The sequence below is a fragment of the Aspergillus bombycis genome (assembly GCF_001792695.1).
Source record: "Aspergillus bombycis strain NRRL26010 chromosome Unknown contig00084, whole genome shotgun sequence".
Taxonomy (NCBI): domain Eukaryota; kingdom Fungi; phylum Ascomycota; class Eurotiomycetes; order Eurotiales; family Aspergillaceae; genus Aspergillus; species Aspergillus bombycis.
Genome location: NW_019170086.1, coordinates 122,550 through 137,948, shown reverse-complemented (window position 1 = coordinate 137,948; position 15,399 = coordinate 122,550). Strand labels below are relative to the sequence as shown.

The 15,399-nt window shown below is 49.3% G+C and overlaps 8 protein-coding genes across 8 annotated transcripts; 4 read left to right on the top strand and 4 right to left on the bottom strand.

Moving 5' to 3' along the window:
- Positions 1-258: 258 nt before the first annotated feature.
- Positions 259-526, top strand: ABOM_008977 (NADH dehydrogenase [ubiquinone] 1 alpha subcomplex subunit 1; the record flags this gene model as incomplete). The annotated part of the gene is made up of 3 exons (XM_022536105.1): positions 259-306; positions 363-455; positions 515-526. The coding sequence occupies 3 exons, from the start codon at positions 259-261 to the stop codon at positions 524-526; spliced, it is 153 nt and encodes a 50-aa protein (XP_022386396.1).
- Positions 527-972: 446 nt separating this feature from the next.
- Positions 973-2,067, bottom strand: ABOM_008976 (arylamine N-acetyltransferase family protein; the record flags this gene model as incomplete). Its single annotated transcript, XM_022536104.1, has 3 exons — positions 973-1,482; positions 1,541-1,586; positions 1,643-2,067. The coding sequence occupies 3 exons, from the start codon at positions 2,065-2,067 to the stop codon at positions 973-975; spliced, it is 981 nt and encodes a 326-aa protein (XP_022386397.1).
- Positions 2,068-3,005: 938 nt separating this feature from the next.
- Positions 3,006-3,987, top strand: ABOM_008975 (RraA family protein; the record flags this gene model as incomplete). The annotated part of the gene is made up of 5 exons (XM_022536103.1): positions 3,006-3,062; positions 3,105-3,222; positions 3,264-3,589; positions 3,644-3,742; positions 3,811-3,987. The coding sequence occupies 5 exons, from the start codon at positions 3,006-3,008 to the stop codon at positions 3,985-3,987; spliced, it is 777 nt and encodes a 258-aa protein (XP_022386398.1).
- Positions 3,988-4,233: 246 nt separating this feature from the next.
- ABOM_008974 (3-ketoacyl-coA thiolase peroxisomal A precursor) lies at positions 4,234-5,634 on the bottom strand (the record flags this gene model as incomplete). Its single annotated transcript, XM_022536102.1, has 3 exons — positions 4,234-5,032; positions 5,087-5,537; positions 5,625-5,634. The coding sequence occupies 3 exons, from the start codon at positions 5,632-5,634 to the stop codon at positions 4,234-4,236; spliced, it is 1,260 nt and encodes a 419-aa protein (XP_022386399.1).
- A 941-nt stretch (positions 5,635-6,575) lies between these two features.
- ABOM_008973 (uncharacterized protein) lies at positions 6,576-7,372 on the top strand (the record flags this gene model as incomplete). Its single annotated transcript, XM_022536101.1, has 4 exons — positions 6,576-6,692; positions 6,764-7,082; positions 7,152-7,213; positions 7,286-7,372. 4 exons carry the CDS (start codon positions 6,576-6,578, stop codon positions 7,370-7,372), a joined length of 585 nt encoding a protein of 194 aa, XP_022386392.1.
- A 729-nt stretch (positions 7,373-8,101) lies between these two features.
- Positions 8,102-10,824, bottom strand: ABOM_008972 (uncharacterized protein; the record flags this gene model as incomplete). The annotated part of the gene is made up of 3 exons (XM_022536100.1): positions 8,102-9,035; positions 9,099-9,679; positions 9,769-10,824. The coding sequence occupies 3 exons, from the start codon at positions 10,822-10,824 to the stop codon at positions 8,102-8,104; spliced, it is 2,571 nt and encodes an 856-aa protein (XP_022386393.1).
- A 1,627-nt stretch (positions 10,825-12,451) lies between these two features.
- On the top strand, positions 12,452-14,302 carry ABOM_008971 (NRAMP family metal ion transporter; the record flags this gene model as incomplete). Its single annotated transcript, XM_022536099.1, has 3 exons — positions 12,452-13,096; positions 13,156-13,427; positions 13,501-14,302. 3 exons carry the CDS (start codon positions 12,452-12,454, stop codon positions 14,300-14,302), a joined length of 1,719 nt encoding a protein of 572 aa, XP_022386394.1.
- A 235-nt stretch (positions 14,303-14,537) lies between these two features.
- ABOM_008970 (putative SNF7 family protein (Cta1)) lies at positions 14,538-15,269 on the bottom strand (the record flags this gene model as incomplete). Its single annotated transcript, XM_022536098.1, has 2 exons — positions 14,538-15,122; positions 15,204-15,269. 2 exons carry the CDS (start codon positions 15,267-15,269, stop codon positions 14,538-14,540), a joined length of 651 nt encoding a protein of 216 aa, XP_022386395.1.
- Positions 15,270-15,399: the final 130 nt, after the last annotated feature.

Sequence of the window (15,399 nt, the reverse complement as noted above, 5' to 3'; positions counted from 1 at the left end):
CGAAGGCCTATCCAGCATCCAGAGCACTCAGCTGCGGCCTCTCGCCCCTTCTCCAGCCCGTGAGGTTGATGGCCGTGGCTGACTCAGCCGGCTGGACCCCCCGGTCCCACGCTAAGCCGCTTTAGGCCAACCTCCAGACCTCGACATCGGCGGATTCCCGCGGCCACAAGAAACGACGACTTCCCCTCGGCTTTGTTGGCGTGTCAATCCGCATTCCTCTATTAGCTCTCGCCTTGTTCGTTATCTCAATCGCACAGAATGGGTGTTCCTTTTGAGGCTCTGATCCCCTATGGGATCATCGTCGGCGTACGTCGAGCGTTTTCTCAGCCACTTCGATCGGTCCACTGATGATGCTTTAACAGATGTTTGGCGTGACCGGCGTTGGTCTTACTGCTGTCAAGTGGCTCGGGAATGAGGGAAAGAAGGCCCGCTGGAACCGGGATCTGTGGGACAGAGTAAGTATCTCTCAATTTCATAGGATGTGATCGAACCCGGTCGGCTAACACCCGCTCAGCAAAGTATGTGACTTGCCCAGCAATTGACGATTGAATGATATACGATTACCCTCCCCATTCAGCGGACGAACAGACGGGATGCTAACGACTGGTTAACCATCCGACAGTGATGGAGAGAGATTTGAGAATCACAGGAACCTTGAGAGGCCAATCAGGCAACGCAGAAGCCCCGAAGGATTCGAGCTTAGCAACCCATGGAAGGTATGATGCATGCCCGAATCCCTCTCAACGTGTCGAAGAGAGATCTAATACATCGAACAGCTGGAAAAACGGATCTTCTAAGCCACTCCGACTTGTCACAACCTATGTCATTTATATTGCCCCTTTGTTCGCCTGCAACTTTTCAATAAATACCATGCAATGATTAGAAGAAGCCTTCTTGTATCATATTACCAGGCCAGCAAACAGCTGCAGGGTAGTCGCGAACCCCAAAATTCTAATTTGGACTATCTAGCTTCTATTTAATCTGAGATACTAAGCCCCGAACCCCCTCAATCTCGTGCTCAAGGAAGTGCATATCAAACCACTTAGCCAGAGCGTTGACCCTATCCTCTTCTTTTTCGAAAGTCACCACTGTCTCTGTCTCCCCACGCAGTCTCTTCTTCACCTCCTTCCCGGACAGGATATAGATGCCTATCGGCTCACTTCCTGTCTCGTCCAAGATGACCCGTGTGCACACCAAAGCCTGCACGAACCAACTAGTCGGCCGATGGCTAGTAGAGTAGTTCATAGTGGCAAAATCCTGCGGTAGGAACTCCACCTCGGAAAACGAGTACTGCGGTATCCAGTTGCTTTCCGGATTGTGTCTAATCTGGTAAATCCAGAGCTTCTGACTTCTATCGGTGAATTCAATGGGCGTATCTTTGACTAGACGCATCTCAGCCGGCGCCATGCATACAGCGACGGCGCCATCTTCTTTGAGCGGTAGTGGACTTGTAGGACCAAAGTTGCCGAACCCGACGTCAACCTGTTCGTTACCGCATCAGAGATGGCCGACATATACTCGGTAGGGAAGTAGAAGTTACCATGTATCTTTGACCGTCGATAGTCACAATGAGAACCATGTGTCCCCTGTATAGTTCATTTAGTGGTGTTCTTTCATGTCCCATGGCCCCGCTATCACTCACAAACTCATATACAACTCACTACCGGGAGTCTGGTTTCCGCCGGCCACGGCTTGGCTCACCCGTCCACCAGTTGGATAAATATCGTATCCCAGGGATCGTAGCACCATATAGAACAAGTTGGTATTTTCCATACAATACCCGTCCAGACGGCGCACGACCAGTTTATCAAATATAGACGCGGGGTGGACCGAAATGGATCGGTGCTGCGAGTAATGCAAGGCCGAGTTTCCCCAGGGGATGGAGGCCAAGTGCCGTCGTTGCAACTCTATCAGGGTCGCCAGGCGATCCTGCTCACTGGATTGCAGGACACGTTGAAGCCTACCTGTAGTGCTGTCTGGCGTGGGGTTGACCGAGTTGGCATATCCGATTCGCTCCAGGTAGCGTTCCAGTTGTTCAGAGTTGTACGGCTGGGATGGGGAAGCCATGATGGTATATATGTGTAAAGCCCTATCCAATCTGAGAATACAGGGACTAAGGATCGTGGGGGGGTTCGCGGGGATGATACTTGTAGGTACATACCCTAGGACTAAGCAAGTGATCGATTGTGCTACTCGATTATAATTTATTCTGGGGTATCGGCCGTGCTAAAAATTCGTGGAGGCGACGGCCTGGAACCACGGCACCGACTAATTGTATGGCCATTAGTATTCTTAACGAACTAACTAGAAGTTACTATAACGTTATCAATACGAAGAGCTTTAGTCAGACATTGGTCATCGGGATCTCGTTGACTCTAGTTAAGTGTCTATTAGAACTATGCTTAGTCGATTGAGTTTCCAAACATCTCTCTAGTGTTATCTGCAACGGTGCGAGGATGCGTTGACTTATCAATCTGACGCGTGTCGGGGGAATTCCCGGTAGTTGATTTCGTGAGTTAAGGTGCCTGGGCCGAAACCTTAGAATGAATGAATTTAATGTATTCAATCTATAAATTTCGATGATGTCAGTCTTCCCGATCCTCGGTTATTTTGTATACGTCCATAGGTCACGAGATTCAACCATGACTTGAGCCGGAGATAATTATCTGATTCAACTACACAGTCTGATCAAGATCAATCGATTTTGTTACAAGACCGGAGGAGAACAACACCACCCCCCCAAAAAGTCCATTCAAGATTCTCACCTCATAGTAACAATACCAATCCATTGACGTACCAGCGCCCAATCTCACCTTCCTATAAGCTCCGATCAACCGAAACCCTACTAGCACCTCTCTCTCTTTCTCTCTCTCTATATATATCAGCATCGAATGGACTCCATCCCCAGAATCCTCTCCAGGATACTCCCCCACCTGAGGACGACCACTTCCCAAATCCCCTATAGAGGAATCACCCCACTCACTATCCCAACTACCAAACGTACCATGTCAACATCAATCGAACAAAAGCTGGACGTTCTGCGGAACTACTCTGCATGTGATGTATGTACAACGCATAGTACTCACCGTTGACATAACGACTAGTACAACGACTCCGAACACAACCCAATTAACAACCCAACCCAGGTATCCGATGCGCTACTCAAACTACAAAAACTCCCTGAGGGAGCCACAGCTCGTGCTGGCCATATAGCCGATTTCGGTGAGCCGATACTTACTCCCACAGAACTCCCTGGTTAACAGCATCGCAAGTCCCCTTCTCGCCAACCATCGGACGAAATGAAAACACCCCCAAGGTCATCGCCCCCGCTTCCACATTCAAGTTCATTCCCAAATCAGATCCCGTCCCGGCTACCGAGTCGGTAGAGGCCCATGGCTTCCCCGCTGGGACGCACTGGGTCGACTTTGCCGAGCCAGGAACCGTAGCTGTGATTGAGCAACCCGAGGGACAGCACTGCGCAGTCCTGGGTGGGATCATGGCGGTTCGGATGAAGTATCTCGGGGTCAAGGGGGCCTTGGTCAACGGGCGCGTGCGTGATCTAAGTGAGATTAGGGAGTGTCAGCTCCCAGTAGGTTCATTCTCTGTTGCTTTTGTGCACTGGGCTCTGACTGGGGTCGGCTAGGTCTGGGCTCGTGCTACTTCTACGGTTGGAACCGCTGCGGAGGCCAAACCGGGGGCTCGGAATGTGCCTGTTTCCCTTAGTGGTGTGACGGTGTCTCCGGTATGTCTTTCTCTCTTCTTTAAGCTGCTGCTGTTGAAGCCATGGCTGAGCTTTTCTTCGCGCCCTAGGGTGATATCATTTTCTGTGATCCGTTGGAAGGCGTGGTTGCTATTCCACGCGAGCTTCTAGACCAAGTGCTCGATCTGATGCCCAAATTGGTTGCGATGGATGATAAAGTCAAGGAGGCTGTGCGTCAGGGGTCGAACGTCTTTGATGCCTTCAAGAAATTTAGAACTAAAATATAGTGGATCACTCTGTCCTAATAGGGGGTACCCTGCAATGTCTTCGTCTACATGAGGTTTATGGAGAGCAATGGTGCTTGCTTTCATAGTTGAACCACGGTCTATTAACCAACCCGAAACTCAATCCTCATGCTTGGTATTCTGGAAAATATGAGTACAAATCAAAATCGTCATGCGTATATAAAATCGCTGTACAGGAAGAGAATCGAAGAAAAGTGAAACACAAAGACAATTTTAGAGCCAGCTCATTTATTCGCGAACCCAAACGGCAGCCATGCCCATACCAGTACCAACACACATGCTAGTGACACCAATCTTCTTGTCAGTGCGCTTCAGCTCTGTCAGCAGGGTGCTGATCTGGCGAGAACCAGTGCAGCCAAGAGGGTGTCCGAATGCAATGGCACCTCCCTTGGGGTTGATTTTCTCTTGAGGCAGTCCAAGTTCGTTGACACACCACACGCACTGAGAGGCAAAGGCCTCATTGATCTCGTAGATGTCCACGTCATCTTTGGTGATACCAGCCTTCTCAAGGGCCACGGGGATGGCCTTCCAGGGGCCGACGCCCATGAGCAGGGGCTTAACACCCACAACGCTAGCGGCGACGTACTTGCCGATGATCTTCTGACCGAGACGCTCAGCAGTGGAACGCTTCATCAGCAAGACGGCAGCAGCACCGTCAGAGATCTGGGAGGCATTGCCAGCATGAATAGAGCCATCCTTAGCGAAAGCTGGGCGAATCTTGCCCAGGGATTCAGCGGTGATGCCGTCACGGATACCATCATCGGCCTTCACGGTAATGGTCTTCTCCTCGCCAGACTTGGGGTCAGTCCACTTGACCTGGAGAGGATAGATCTCCTCGTCAAAAAGACCGGCCTTCTGAGCCTTAACGGCCTTCTGGTAGGACGAGGCGGCAAAAGCATCTTGGACAGCACGAGAGACGCCACGATCCTTGGCCATGTTCTCCGACAGAACACCCATGGGAACCTTGCAGTTGGCAGACTCTTGGTGGTTCTCGAGGAGGTCTGAGAATTCGGTGACAGCACCAGGACTAACATTGTCAGTATATTGAAAGACTGGACAAATGGGCATAGAATCCACTTACCCATACTGAGAGGACATGCTCTCCACACCAGCACCAATACCAACTTCAATCATGCCGGACTTGATAGCATTGGCAATGTCAACAATGGCCTGAAGACCACTGGAGCACTGGCGGTTCAAGCTCTTGACAGCAGTAGACTCGGGAAACCCAGCAACCAGGGCAGCAGCACGGAACTCGGTGGCACCGCCACCAGGGGCAAGGACGGAGCCGACAGCAACATCCTCGACGACGCTGGGGTCGATACCGCTCTTCTCAATAAGACCCTTGAAAACGCCAGCCAGGATATCAGCAGCCGCAGTATCCTTGAAGCCACCCTTTCCACCCTTAGTGAGGGCAGAACGAAGGGCACATGTCACGACAATGTCATCGGGGTGCTTCTCGGTGATGGCGGCGACGCCCTTCTTGCCGCCGGGGGCGAAATGGGAAGTCACCTGAGTAAGACGTTGCTGAGCTGAAACAAAAAAAAAGAGGACATACGTTAGACCATATTGTCATATTGATTTAGTGAGTAACAAGAGGATATTCAATCCTAACTTACCAGAGGACATTATGACGTCAGTGAAACTTTAGAAGATACAAAGGAAGAATAAAAGGGGTATCGGCAATCAAATAGTATGGGGATAGAGAGCGAGAGAAGGGAAGTGACAAGATCCCTCTTTATATCGTGTACCTGGGGAGACAACGTGGAGTAGAATCCACTTGGTCGGTCGGTCCTGTTGCCTTTTTGTATGCTCTTCCCCGGTCCTGTGAAAGTACCGAGGCTCACCCGCGTTATCGTTGTTCCGGGGGAATGGCAGTCACGGGATTTCCAGGTCACTGGAGGTTTTCATGTGAAGAAGAAAGTCCGAATGATCGTCCTGTTTCTATGCCTTGGATCTTGTGACAATGATGTCGTATATGGCCAGAGCCGAGCTTCATGGATCTTCTACTGTGTATTCACACCTTCGCCAAGTATGAAGACAATGCTTGCGTTTGGGTTAGTTAGTTAAGCTCTATCCTTTTACATAATATGTGAGTATCCCATTAGCCAAGTTGACTGGCTACTGGAAATGTATATATCATCTCCTTTGGAAAGGACTCGGACATCACTGAGAGATTGACCGTATCGCAAAATCAATAATTTTGCGATGACTGAGCATTTCTCCACCAAGACCTCGTCGTATGGTAATTCTAGCGTACCAGTTAATAGCCAATGGTTATTATCATTGCACAGACACACAGGGCCTTTTTTTCAGGCCCTATGTGCCCACTAAATAGGCAAGACGAGTAGAGATCCATGGAGCTTGGAAAACCGGAGGTTACAACCTTCCAAGCCGTTCCTGAGGCCAGCCCGGACTTTAAGTTGCGCCCCACCATTAAGCCCGAGAGCGGAAGAGTCTGGGCGGCGGAATTGCACCCCCAGACAACCACCTTTTTTTCTCCGCCTTAACAATCCGTACCTTGTTCCTGGCCGCATATCTCACTGTATACGGCTACCGTGATCATCGACATGTCCTCAACATTCCTCCTACGCCGGCTCCCGGCATCTATACCATCCACATCGTCCACTCGAATTGTCGCATCATGCAACACCAGTCTCCTCAGCCGTCTCCAGCCCTCACCTCATGTATATACCCATTCTAGCCAGATAACACCCACCCCGCGCGCGCAAAGCTAACGAAAATGTCTAATCTTCAGAATGCCTCTGTACTAACACATACCCGACCATTCTCGCAAACAGTTCCCACCTATTCCTCTCCTTTCCGCCTATCCTCGAACAACAACACAACCGCCCAAAATGACCACCCTCCATCTCCCGAAGAGTACCCCAACGGCGAACCCATGCCCTACTACAGTCCTTACAAGCCCAAGCGCCAATGGCCCCCAGACATGTCCAAGTTGTCGCCGAAACACCAGTTCCGACTCGAGCGCAAATATCGTCGGCGTGCGGCACTTAAGTTTGCTCGACCCAAGTGGGTGAAGGCGACGAAGTTGGTTCAATGGGGTGTAATCGGATGTAAGTGCTCTACAGTGCTGACCTGAATATTATCATTATTGAAGTTTGTGGGCTGACGGATGCTGGAAGTCGTTATTGTGTATGCCGCGCTTTTTATGGAATGGGATGAGAGGGGGAGCCCGTTTGATGAGGTAGGTACTCTGTCTGATGATGTTGTAGCGCTCTCGATTAGGGGTATTTTCTAATCTGGGGATCTCTTTTAGTTTCGAAGGGTTTTCTTTGCTGGTGTCAAGGGGGCATTTTCTACCCCTCCACCTCCAGGACCGGTCAAGAGGTCGGATGATAACTGAGTGGCTGGGGAAGACAGGCGTAAGCATTGTTCTATTGGGCCCAGGTTCAATTCTCCTTGTGAGGGTCAGTAATCTATGAAATAAGATGCAATACACCGGGGATGGCATGGGTATCTCCCTGGACTTGCTTTCTTTCTAGTGTGACATACTGTATATTACTCCACCAATCTTAGAAACTGTCAGATAAACCAATTTAGGGCAAGTAATCAGATATTGTGGAAAATCTACTAAACGATAGCAATTCATCTCAACTGTCGTACCAAAGTGTTCTGGGCTATAACATGTCTGTGCAAAGGAATAAAAAAACGAATCTCGCCTTACAAGCATTTGCGCAGGAACGTCAAATCTCGTCAATGTTATGGCTCCGTTCCTTCATTAAATCGTTTCACCGTGGCCGTCAACGGGAAATGCACCCAAAACTCCAAAAGCAAAAAATAGTGAAAAGCCAACGCCGTCCTGCCCAAGACTCCATCATAATGAGAGGAAAATGAACCAAGTAAACCAAGAATAGAAACGCAGGAAAAGAAAAGAAAAAGAATAAAAGCCAAAAAGGTAACAAATAAGAAAGGGAGAAAGAACAAAAGGAAGTACTGGCCGCATCACTGGCTCAGACGCACACGTCCATGGGGATGGATGGAATGCTTGGCAGAGATACAACAGTGAGGGCTAAGAACACGGGCGAAATAGCGATATATACAACCCGTCATTGAAAATTTTTTTGATAAGCCTTCACAGCCAATTTCCTAGGCCTTCGTTCTTCGGCGATACCCGGTTATTAGCAGGACCATCCAGTGCCAACTCCAGTCGAGGAGGCTTCTCATCCAGAAGACCCTTCTTAGGGCTCCCACCGGCCGCTTTGATCGGGGATTTGGTAGGCGATCCGGGCTCAGGCCGAGGTGGACCTTCGCGGACAGCTGTATAAGGCCAGCCGTCTTCCACGGCAGCAGCAACCCATGTCCGCAAACAATCGTGGACGGAGGCATAGAACTTCTCTTTGCATGTTCTCAAGTTGCCACCCATAACCTTCTCGAATCCAGAAGCTCTGAGTTCGGCACGCAGTTTGCTGCGCTCCTCCGCTGACGGCAATGATGCCACAAGTCCATTCAAAAGATCTAGATGCGCAGCTAGATAATTGGTTGCATCCCATTCAACCCCACCAACATAGGGTGCAGCAGGTACCGGAGGCCTGGGAGCTGGGAAATGCCTCGCTCGATAGGTTTCCAAATATGGTCTCTCACTTTTCACAATCGGTATCACGTTCAAGTGATGCAGGAATATCCAGAAGACTTCTTTGGTTACGTTGGTAACCTCTTTACACCAGACACGGTACGGGCGTGATTGGTATATGTTTGCAATAAAAGCAAGGGGTTGGTTTTCTTCAGGTGGTGAAGGGTCTCGCAAGTACGACAGGATTCGGGTGGCACGAGATCCGGCATCCTCAGCTGACGATGCTGTGGAAAGTTGCGTGAAAAGAAGATTGATAATGATACTCCGCGTTGTGTATTCGCTCGGTCCTTTCTTTTCCTCGTCAAACAACATCTTCAGAAGCGCTGGGAAGATTTCTCCTTCAATAGCTGTAAGACGCTGTAATGCAATAGAGGTCGTGCAGAGCGCCTTCAAGCACAGCAAAGTTTCGTGGAGCAAATTGTCCTCATGTTCTTCCCTGTAGAGGTATTAGTGGGAACAATCTTGTTAAACTAAAGGCAGACAAGGTAAGCCTGCATACCTCCACTCAACCTTCATGATCCTGTAAAGCAATTGTATAATTTCGTCCATACCGCCATCTGCAATAAATGTATCGACCCAGCTGATTGTTTCATTCCGCAAGAGAAGTCGAAGTTTATGGATTTTGCCCACTTCCATCATCTCCGGCTTCTGGATCTCCCTCAGATAATGAACAAAATCTGAGGGATCAGCTGCGGTATCCTGGCAAGCTGTCGCAGAGAGAGATGTCGTGGAAGTTGACGGTGTCAATAACTTTGAGAGCCCTGGCTGTGAAAAATCAGCAGACTTTGGACGCCGATGGGAACTTCCGCTCTCCGGCCGTTTCTTCGTGGGAGATGAACCCTTGGAAAAGCTGAACCCGCGACTTCTGGATCGCGACCGTGACCCTTTGCTGTCGTTATTGTGTTGGTCTTCTTTCTGGTCCTTTTTGCGACCTCGGCGACCTGTACTGTCATTGGTATGCACGCTTATACTGGCACTATGAGCGCTCTCTGCTTTGTCCTTTTGAATAAAGTCCGCTTTGATATTAGTGTCCAAAGACCTCATCTTTTCCCTCATATTATGAGGAATGTTTCTTGCGTCCTGTAATCACGTTAGCTGTATCCTTTTACTCTATTCTTGCGTTTATCCCCTCCTTCTTAAGGGCCAGGAGTCTTGTGCGATGTACTGACCAGAAGCTTCTCGAACTCACTCTCGAGGTCCTTCGAGTTCAAGCGTCTCTGCAGTTCCGCTTCTCGTTCCTTCGCATTGAAGGCGGATATGGCTGCCTGAACACGCGAGGATTTTTTTGGGCTTTGTTCTGCTTGCTGCTCAGCAGTTTGGCGCGATTCAGGCTTGGATAGTGCCCGAGGCCGTCCCCTTCGTTTAGAGGGAGAGGAGGGTTCTGATAGGTCAGAGGGTGAAAGCTTCTCTGAGGACATGTTCTGCAGTGATCCAAACAGCTCTCGCACCTTGCGATTGCCAGAAAGGAACTCTGATTTCGGACGAGGCTTAGGGTCGTCGCGGTTCGTGAGAGAGGGCTGATGATAGTCCCAAAAGTTACGCTGTTGGGCCGGTCCATACCCCTTGGGGGTGTAGAGTGAGACCTCTTCTTGGAAGGTTCTACGGTTGGAGGGGGAGGGCGGTACTGGAATCTGGTCATAGTACGACCCTGTCGAGTATTGGTTCCATATAGGTGATGGCATATTGTCGACTAAGTCCGTTGGGCTCCGATTTTCTTTATCCCGGCCACTTTTCGAGTTCTCAGCCTTCCTTCCGCGCTGAGACAGCTTCAAGATTGCTGAGAGACTGTTGGCTGATTTAGCCTTCTTCGGTTTCAAATCTTCGGACTCGTTCTCGGGAGACTCTGATCGGTTGTCTTTGCGCTCCATGTAACTCCTTAGAGACTTCAGGGATACAGCGCTTTTCGTCTTCTTGTGTAACGTGTTCTTTTCCTGCTTACCAGGAGATCTCTGACGAGGCAAGCCATACTCTGCGGCATCTCGATTCGGAGCAATTTCGGTCAATGGCTGTTGGTCTTGGGTGGCATAGGCCTGACCCACTGGAGACCAGAATGTACTGCGAGGGGGCTGGCTCTGGTAGGGATATTTGAAAGAGGTGGCGGCGTCGTCTGCGGAGGGGTTTCTCTTGTGGCCTTTGGAAGACAAGATTCCTCGGAAGACGGATGGTTTGGTTGGGACACGGCTAGCATCGTCGAAGATATTGGGGCCTTGCATGTTGGGAGCCATGTCTGATCGCCTTTAAAGCGAATCTGTAGGAATGGCAGACGACAAGTTAGCATGCTGATTGAAGACAACACTCTGGTGGTACCGACATAGTGAAGGGTAGGTACAGAGCACTTACGGGGACAGCGCTCCAACGTAACCACCAATATACAAGGTATTTATAGACGGAAGAAGAAGAAGCGGATACAAAAGTATTAAGTGGAGCAGGAAAGACAACAATATGTATTCAGACACAAAGTAAAGGCATTGGAGAATAGTAATCATCAAAAGCAAGAAGGCAACCACGAAGAAAAAAAAAACGCCCGCGAGAATCAGACAACGGCAACAACGATCACTGCAGTAGTGGACAACAGGTGGGCAGACCGGGAATTTGAAGTCTTCCGTAGCGACGGAGGAAAGTAAAGGGCATGATCATCCTTCTCCCCAGCCTAAATTAATTCTTCAATGGCGTTCGTGGCAAACGGCTGGAGCTGCAGTGCAGAGAAAGCGGAGGATGTAAACACATTGCCGTCATTGGGGTTGCCAGGCAACCAGGTGGCTGGTTGTTGCTGGTGGCGGGTGCTTATCAATTATCAATCAGTCCCCATCAGCTGATTTGATCGCTCTGATTTTGTGATATATGCAGAATGAGTCCCCATCAATTCAATGTAGAAGAGTGGGTATCTTTCCCCTCCTTCTTGTCATCATTGGGGTATCGTCATACAATGTAGTATCAACGATAGATCCCAAATGTGATGCAGCGGGTTTTCTTTGCTTTTTCCTTTTCTTCAGATCTTGAATGATCGAACCTAGCAATGCAAGATGAATACATCGGGTATTGGTGTCTCCACGCAGGGAAAAAATGAGACGGTTGGAAGCCAGCTGGGGAAAGCAAAAAATGGTATAGGAGTCACTCCTCTATGCTGGGTAAGAAATCAATTATTGTATCCAGGTTCCAATAATTGAAGAGAGCATACATGAACATTGTGCAAGGGGAAAGCGAACAATGAGATTAGATAAGCCGCCCGGTCACGGGGTCTTTCATAGTGAGCATAAGTTCCTGCCAAGGCAGATCCGCTTTCTTGGAAAGTCTTGGGCCCGTGGGGGTTACACATTTTAAAGGTGTCTCTAGATCTATATATAAAAATCGTTCCTTAGTTGATCTGGATCTCTTACTCCTCTTGCGTAGTCTGGTAAATTTTAGCGGAGAGTAATTTTCCTTATCCCTCAGTCTTCCGTCATGTACAAGGTGAATACGATCGACCCGTTTCTCACTTCAATGCTAGTTAAGATGCCGTCATGGCCACAATTTGATCTTGTCATCCTCCTTCTTTGCCAGGGTGCTCACACGCTTCCCAACCTGGTTGAAGGACTCCCCAATTGTGATTCTGTTTGACCATTGAGGGGCTAACTGGCCTGGTCGTCTTCTCACTGCATGTGCCCACTTTGTAGTGGATGTGTCGCACTGGGACTGGGACTACCGTAGCCGGGGAATTTCGGAGAGTCGTTCCCGCACATTACTCTTGACTTCGTTTTCGACGTGCTACTTACGACTTAGAATACATCACAAGTACTTCGCGGAGAATTTTCTGCAGCTGACCACGTCGTTGCCTTCTTTATAGCATACGCAAACACCCGGTTCACAACCACGATGAACTGCCCCTCGCGAACCGATGACACTCTGGATCATCCAGGTTGGAATCAAAATCCGTCCGACTTGAATGCAGACGTAACCACTCGCAACGACTTCAACGGTATTGCCAATTCCAGAGTGCATAGGGAGCATGCATCAGGTGCGGGAGCAGCAATGGGGGAAAGCATTGGGACTGTAGAGCCTCAACTACATGGTCGGGATCGAAACGATACCGAGTCCGAGAAGAAGATGCCTGGCGAAGTGGTCTCTGCAGCCTCTGGGTATCAAACACCCGAGAGGAACAGTAGATCACCTCGCCACTCCTTTAAAACTCCTATCAAATCATCTTTTCTTCGTATGGCGCAGAGTATCGTGAAATTTGCTCGCTTTGTGGGCCCCGGATTCTTGATCGCCGTAGCTTACATTGACCCGGGAAATTATGCGACTGATGTCGCCGCCGGTGCAGAATATCGATATGCTCTCTTGTTCATCGTTCTCGTTTCCAATCTCTTTGCCATATTCCTGCAATCTCTATGCATCAAGCTTGGTACGGTAACTGGTTTAAATCTAGCAGAAAACTGCAGAGAGCACCTTCCTCGATGGCTAGTATATATCCTCTACTTTCTCTCGGAGGCAGCCATAGTTGCAACAGATATTGCAGAGGTAGGTTCTACTAAAGTTAACATATCTCCCCGAGGAAGTACTAATACAAGCTCCCATAGGTCGTTGGTTCAGCAATTGCACTCAACCTCCTTTTGAAAATCCCTTTGGTGGCTGGATGTGCGATTACGCTTGCCGATGTGCTTTTCATTCTCATCTTCTACAAACCTGACGGCAGTATGCTGGGTTTACGTTTGTTTGAATTTTTCGTCATGGGTTTGGTGTTAGGAGTTGTTGTTTGCTTCTGCATACAACTCTCACTCATCAGGGACCAGTCAGTCGGGGATGTATTCAGGGGTTACTTGCCATCATCTGCTATAGTAGAGTCTACGGGGTAAGTGGAATTGGTCGCCTACCGGGTGGTGTGCTTGACTAAAGGTGGTGGTGTCGAATAGCTTATACCAAAGCTGTGGAATCCTCGGCGCCACAGTTATGCCTCATTCGATGTTTCTCGGCAGTGGTGTTGTCCAGTCGCGCCTGAAAGAATTTGATGTAACTGAAGGCTACGTCGACCCGTCCGTTTGTTTAGGAAGCACCAACGGGGAGGTTGAATACAGGCCTTCTCTTCATGCTATCCGAGGGTGCTTGAAGTATTCCATCATAGAACTTGCGGTGTCGCTTTTCACCTTTGCTCTTTTTGTGAACAGTTCTATCTTGATCGTCGCAGGCGCTGCGCTCTACGGAAACCCGGATGTTGGCGAAGCTGATCTCTGGGGTATCCACGACTTGCTTTCTACTTCTATTGCTCCAGCTGCCGGCCTGATTTTTGGATTGGCCCTGCTTCTCTCTGGAATATCCGCCGGAATTGTGTGCACGATGGCAGGACAGATGGTGAGTGAGGGTATGTTGAATTGGAGCATTAGACCCTGGCTCCGCAGATTGATCACTCGATCCGTCAGCATAATCCCCAGTATCGTTGTTGCAGGCGCCGTTGGCAGGAAAGGCCTGGATAAAACCCTTACTGCTAGTCAAGTGGTGTTGAGTGTGATTCTCCCTTTCGTGAGCGCCCCATTGATCTACTTTACCTGCCGCAACCGATACATGACCGTTCCATCCGATCGGATTAGGCACGGCGAAGACCAGACCCAAACCGAAGGGGTGAAGATGAAAAACAATCTCATTACCACTGTGGTGGCAATCGTGATATGGTTGATTATTGCTGTCATGAATGTGGCTTTGCTTGTCTTAGTTGGTCTCGGCAAAGCCTAACAACCGATACAAAAACACACGCTAGGAAATCATATGGCTCAAAGGGAAAGAACAGGATAGATAGGAGGGAAAAGAAGTCATATACATGGCCATTATTAAGTTTGAAAAGTGAAGCAACAAATGCTTTGAAATGGACGCCAAAACCGAATCAGTCTAAAGATGAAGATGTAAAGATCCTGACTCCCATGCTCCCATGACGAAGAACTCGAACGACCTTGTATCTCCATAATCATCATTACCCTAGACCGCTGGCAGGCTCCTTGACCTTAGTTTGCTCTGGGGGCTCGTCAATAAACTGGGGTGGCGCCACCTCATCCTGAAGGAAACTAGGCATTGCACTTTCACCCATCGAGTTCTCGAACATCGTCTCCTCTCCCAGCGCCTCCAATTCTGCATCAAGCTCCGCTTCATCCACGTCTTCAGGAACATCATACGCACGCGATATACTTTCCTGGATCTCGTTCCCGATGTCCATCAAGTCGGCCATCTCATCTTGCATCCGCTCAATCTGGTCCACATCGATCTTGCCGTATTGCTTCTTAAGGGTCTTGGTAGTCGTCTTCATTGCGTCTACAGTGGTCATCACATTCTTCAAGTTGTCCTGCATCATCCCAGCCTGTTCCATATTCCATGATTGCTGGGATAGCTGATCCCGTTGGGCTTCGTATTGCTTCCGTCGCTGCAGCACCTTAAGCGCCTTTTGCCGGAGGGCATTTTTGCCTGGTCCATCGCGCATCTTGGCAATTTTTGATTGATAGGTAGACAGTTCTGAGTTGAGAGCTGCCAGTTTCACGTCTATGCTCGCAACACGATTGTCCACCTGCCAAAGAGCGGGATGTTAATCAAGCGGGGCAACCAGACCGGGGAATTGGGTGACAAACAAATAATGCTTAGTACTTACATTTGCGATGGCACCGTCAAGGGTGGGTTTGGGAGCATTACTTTTAGCTCCAAAGAGGCGATTCATTTTGATGACTATTGAAAAGGAAAGGGAGAGACGAGTTGCAAGAGAGGTATCTCGGCGACTCAGCTGTGGAGGTGACTTTATCTCAGAGCAGTAGGAATGAAAGCTAACGTAACTTCTTAAAGGTGGCGCT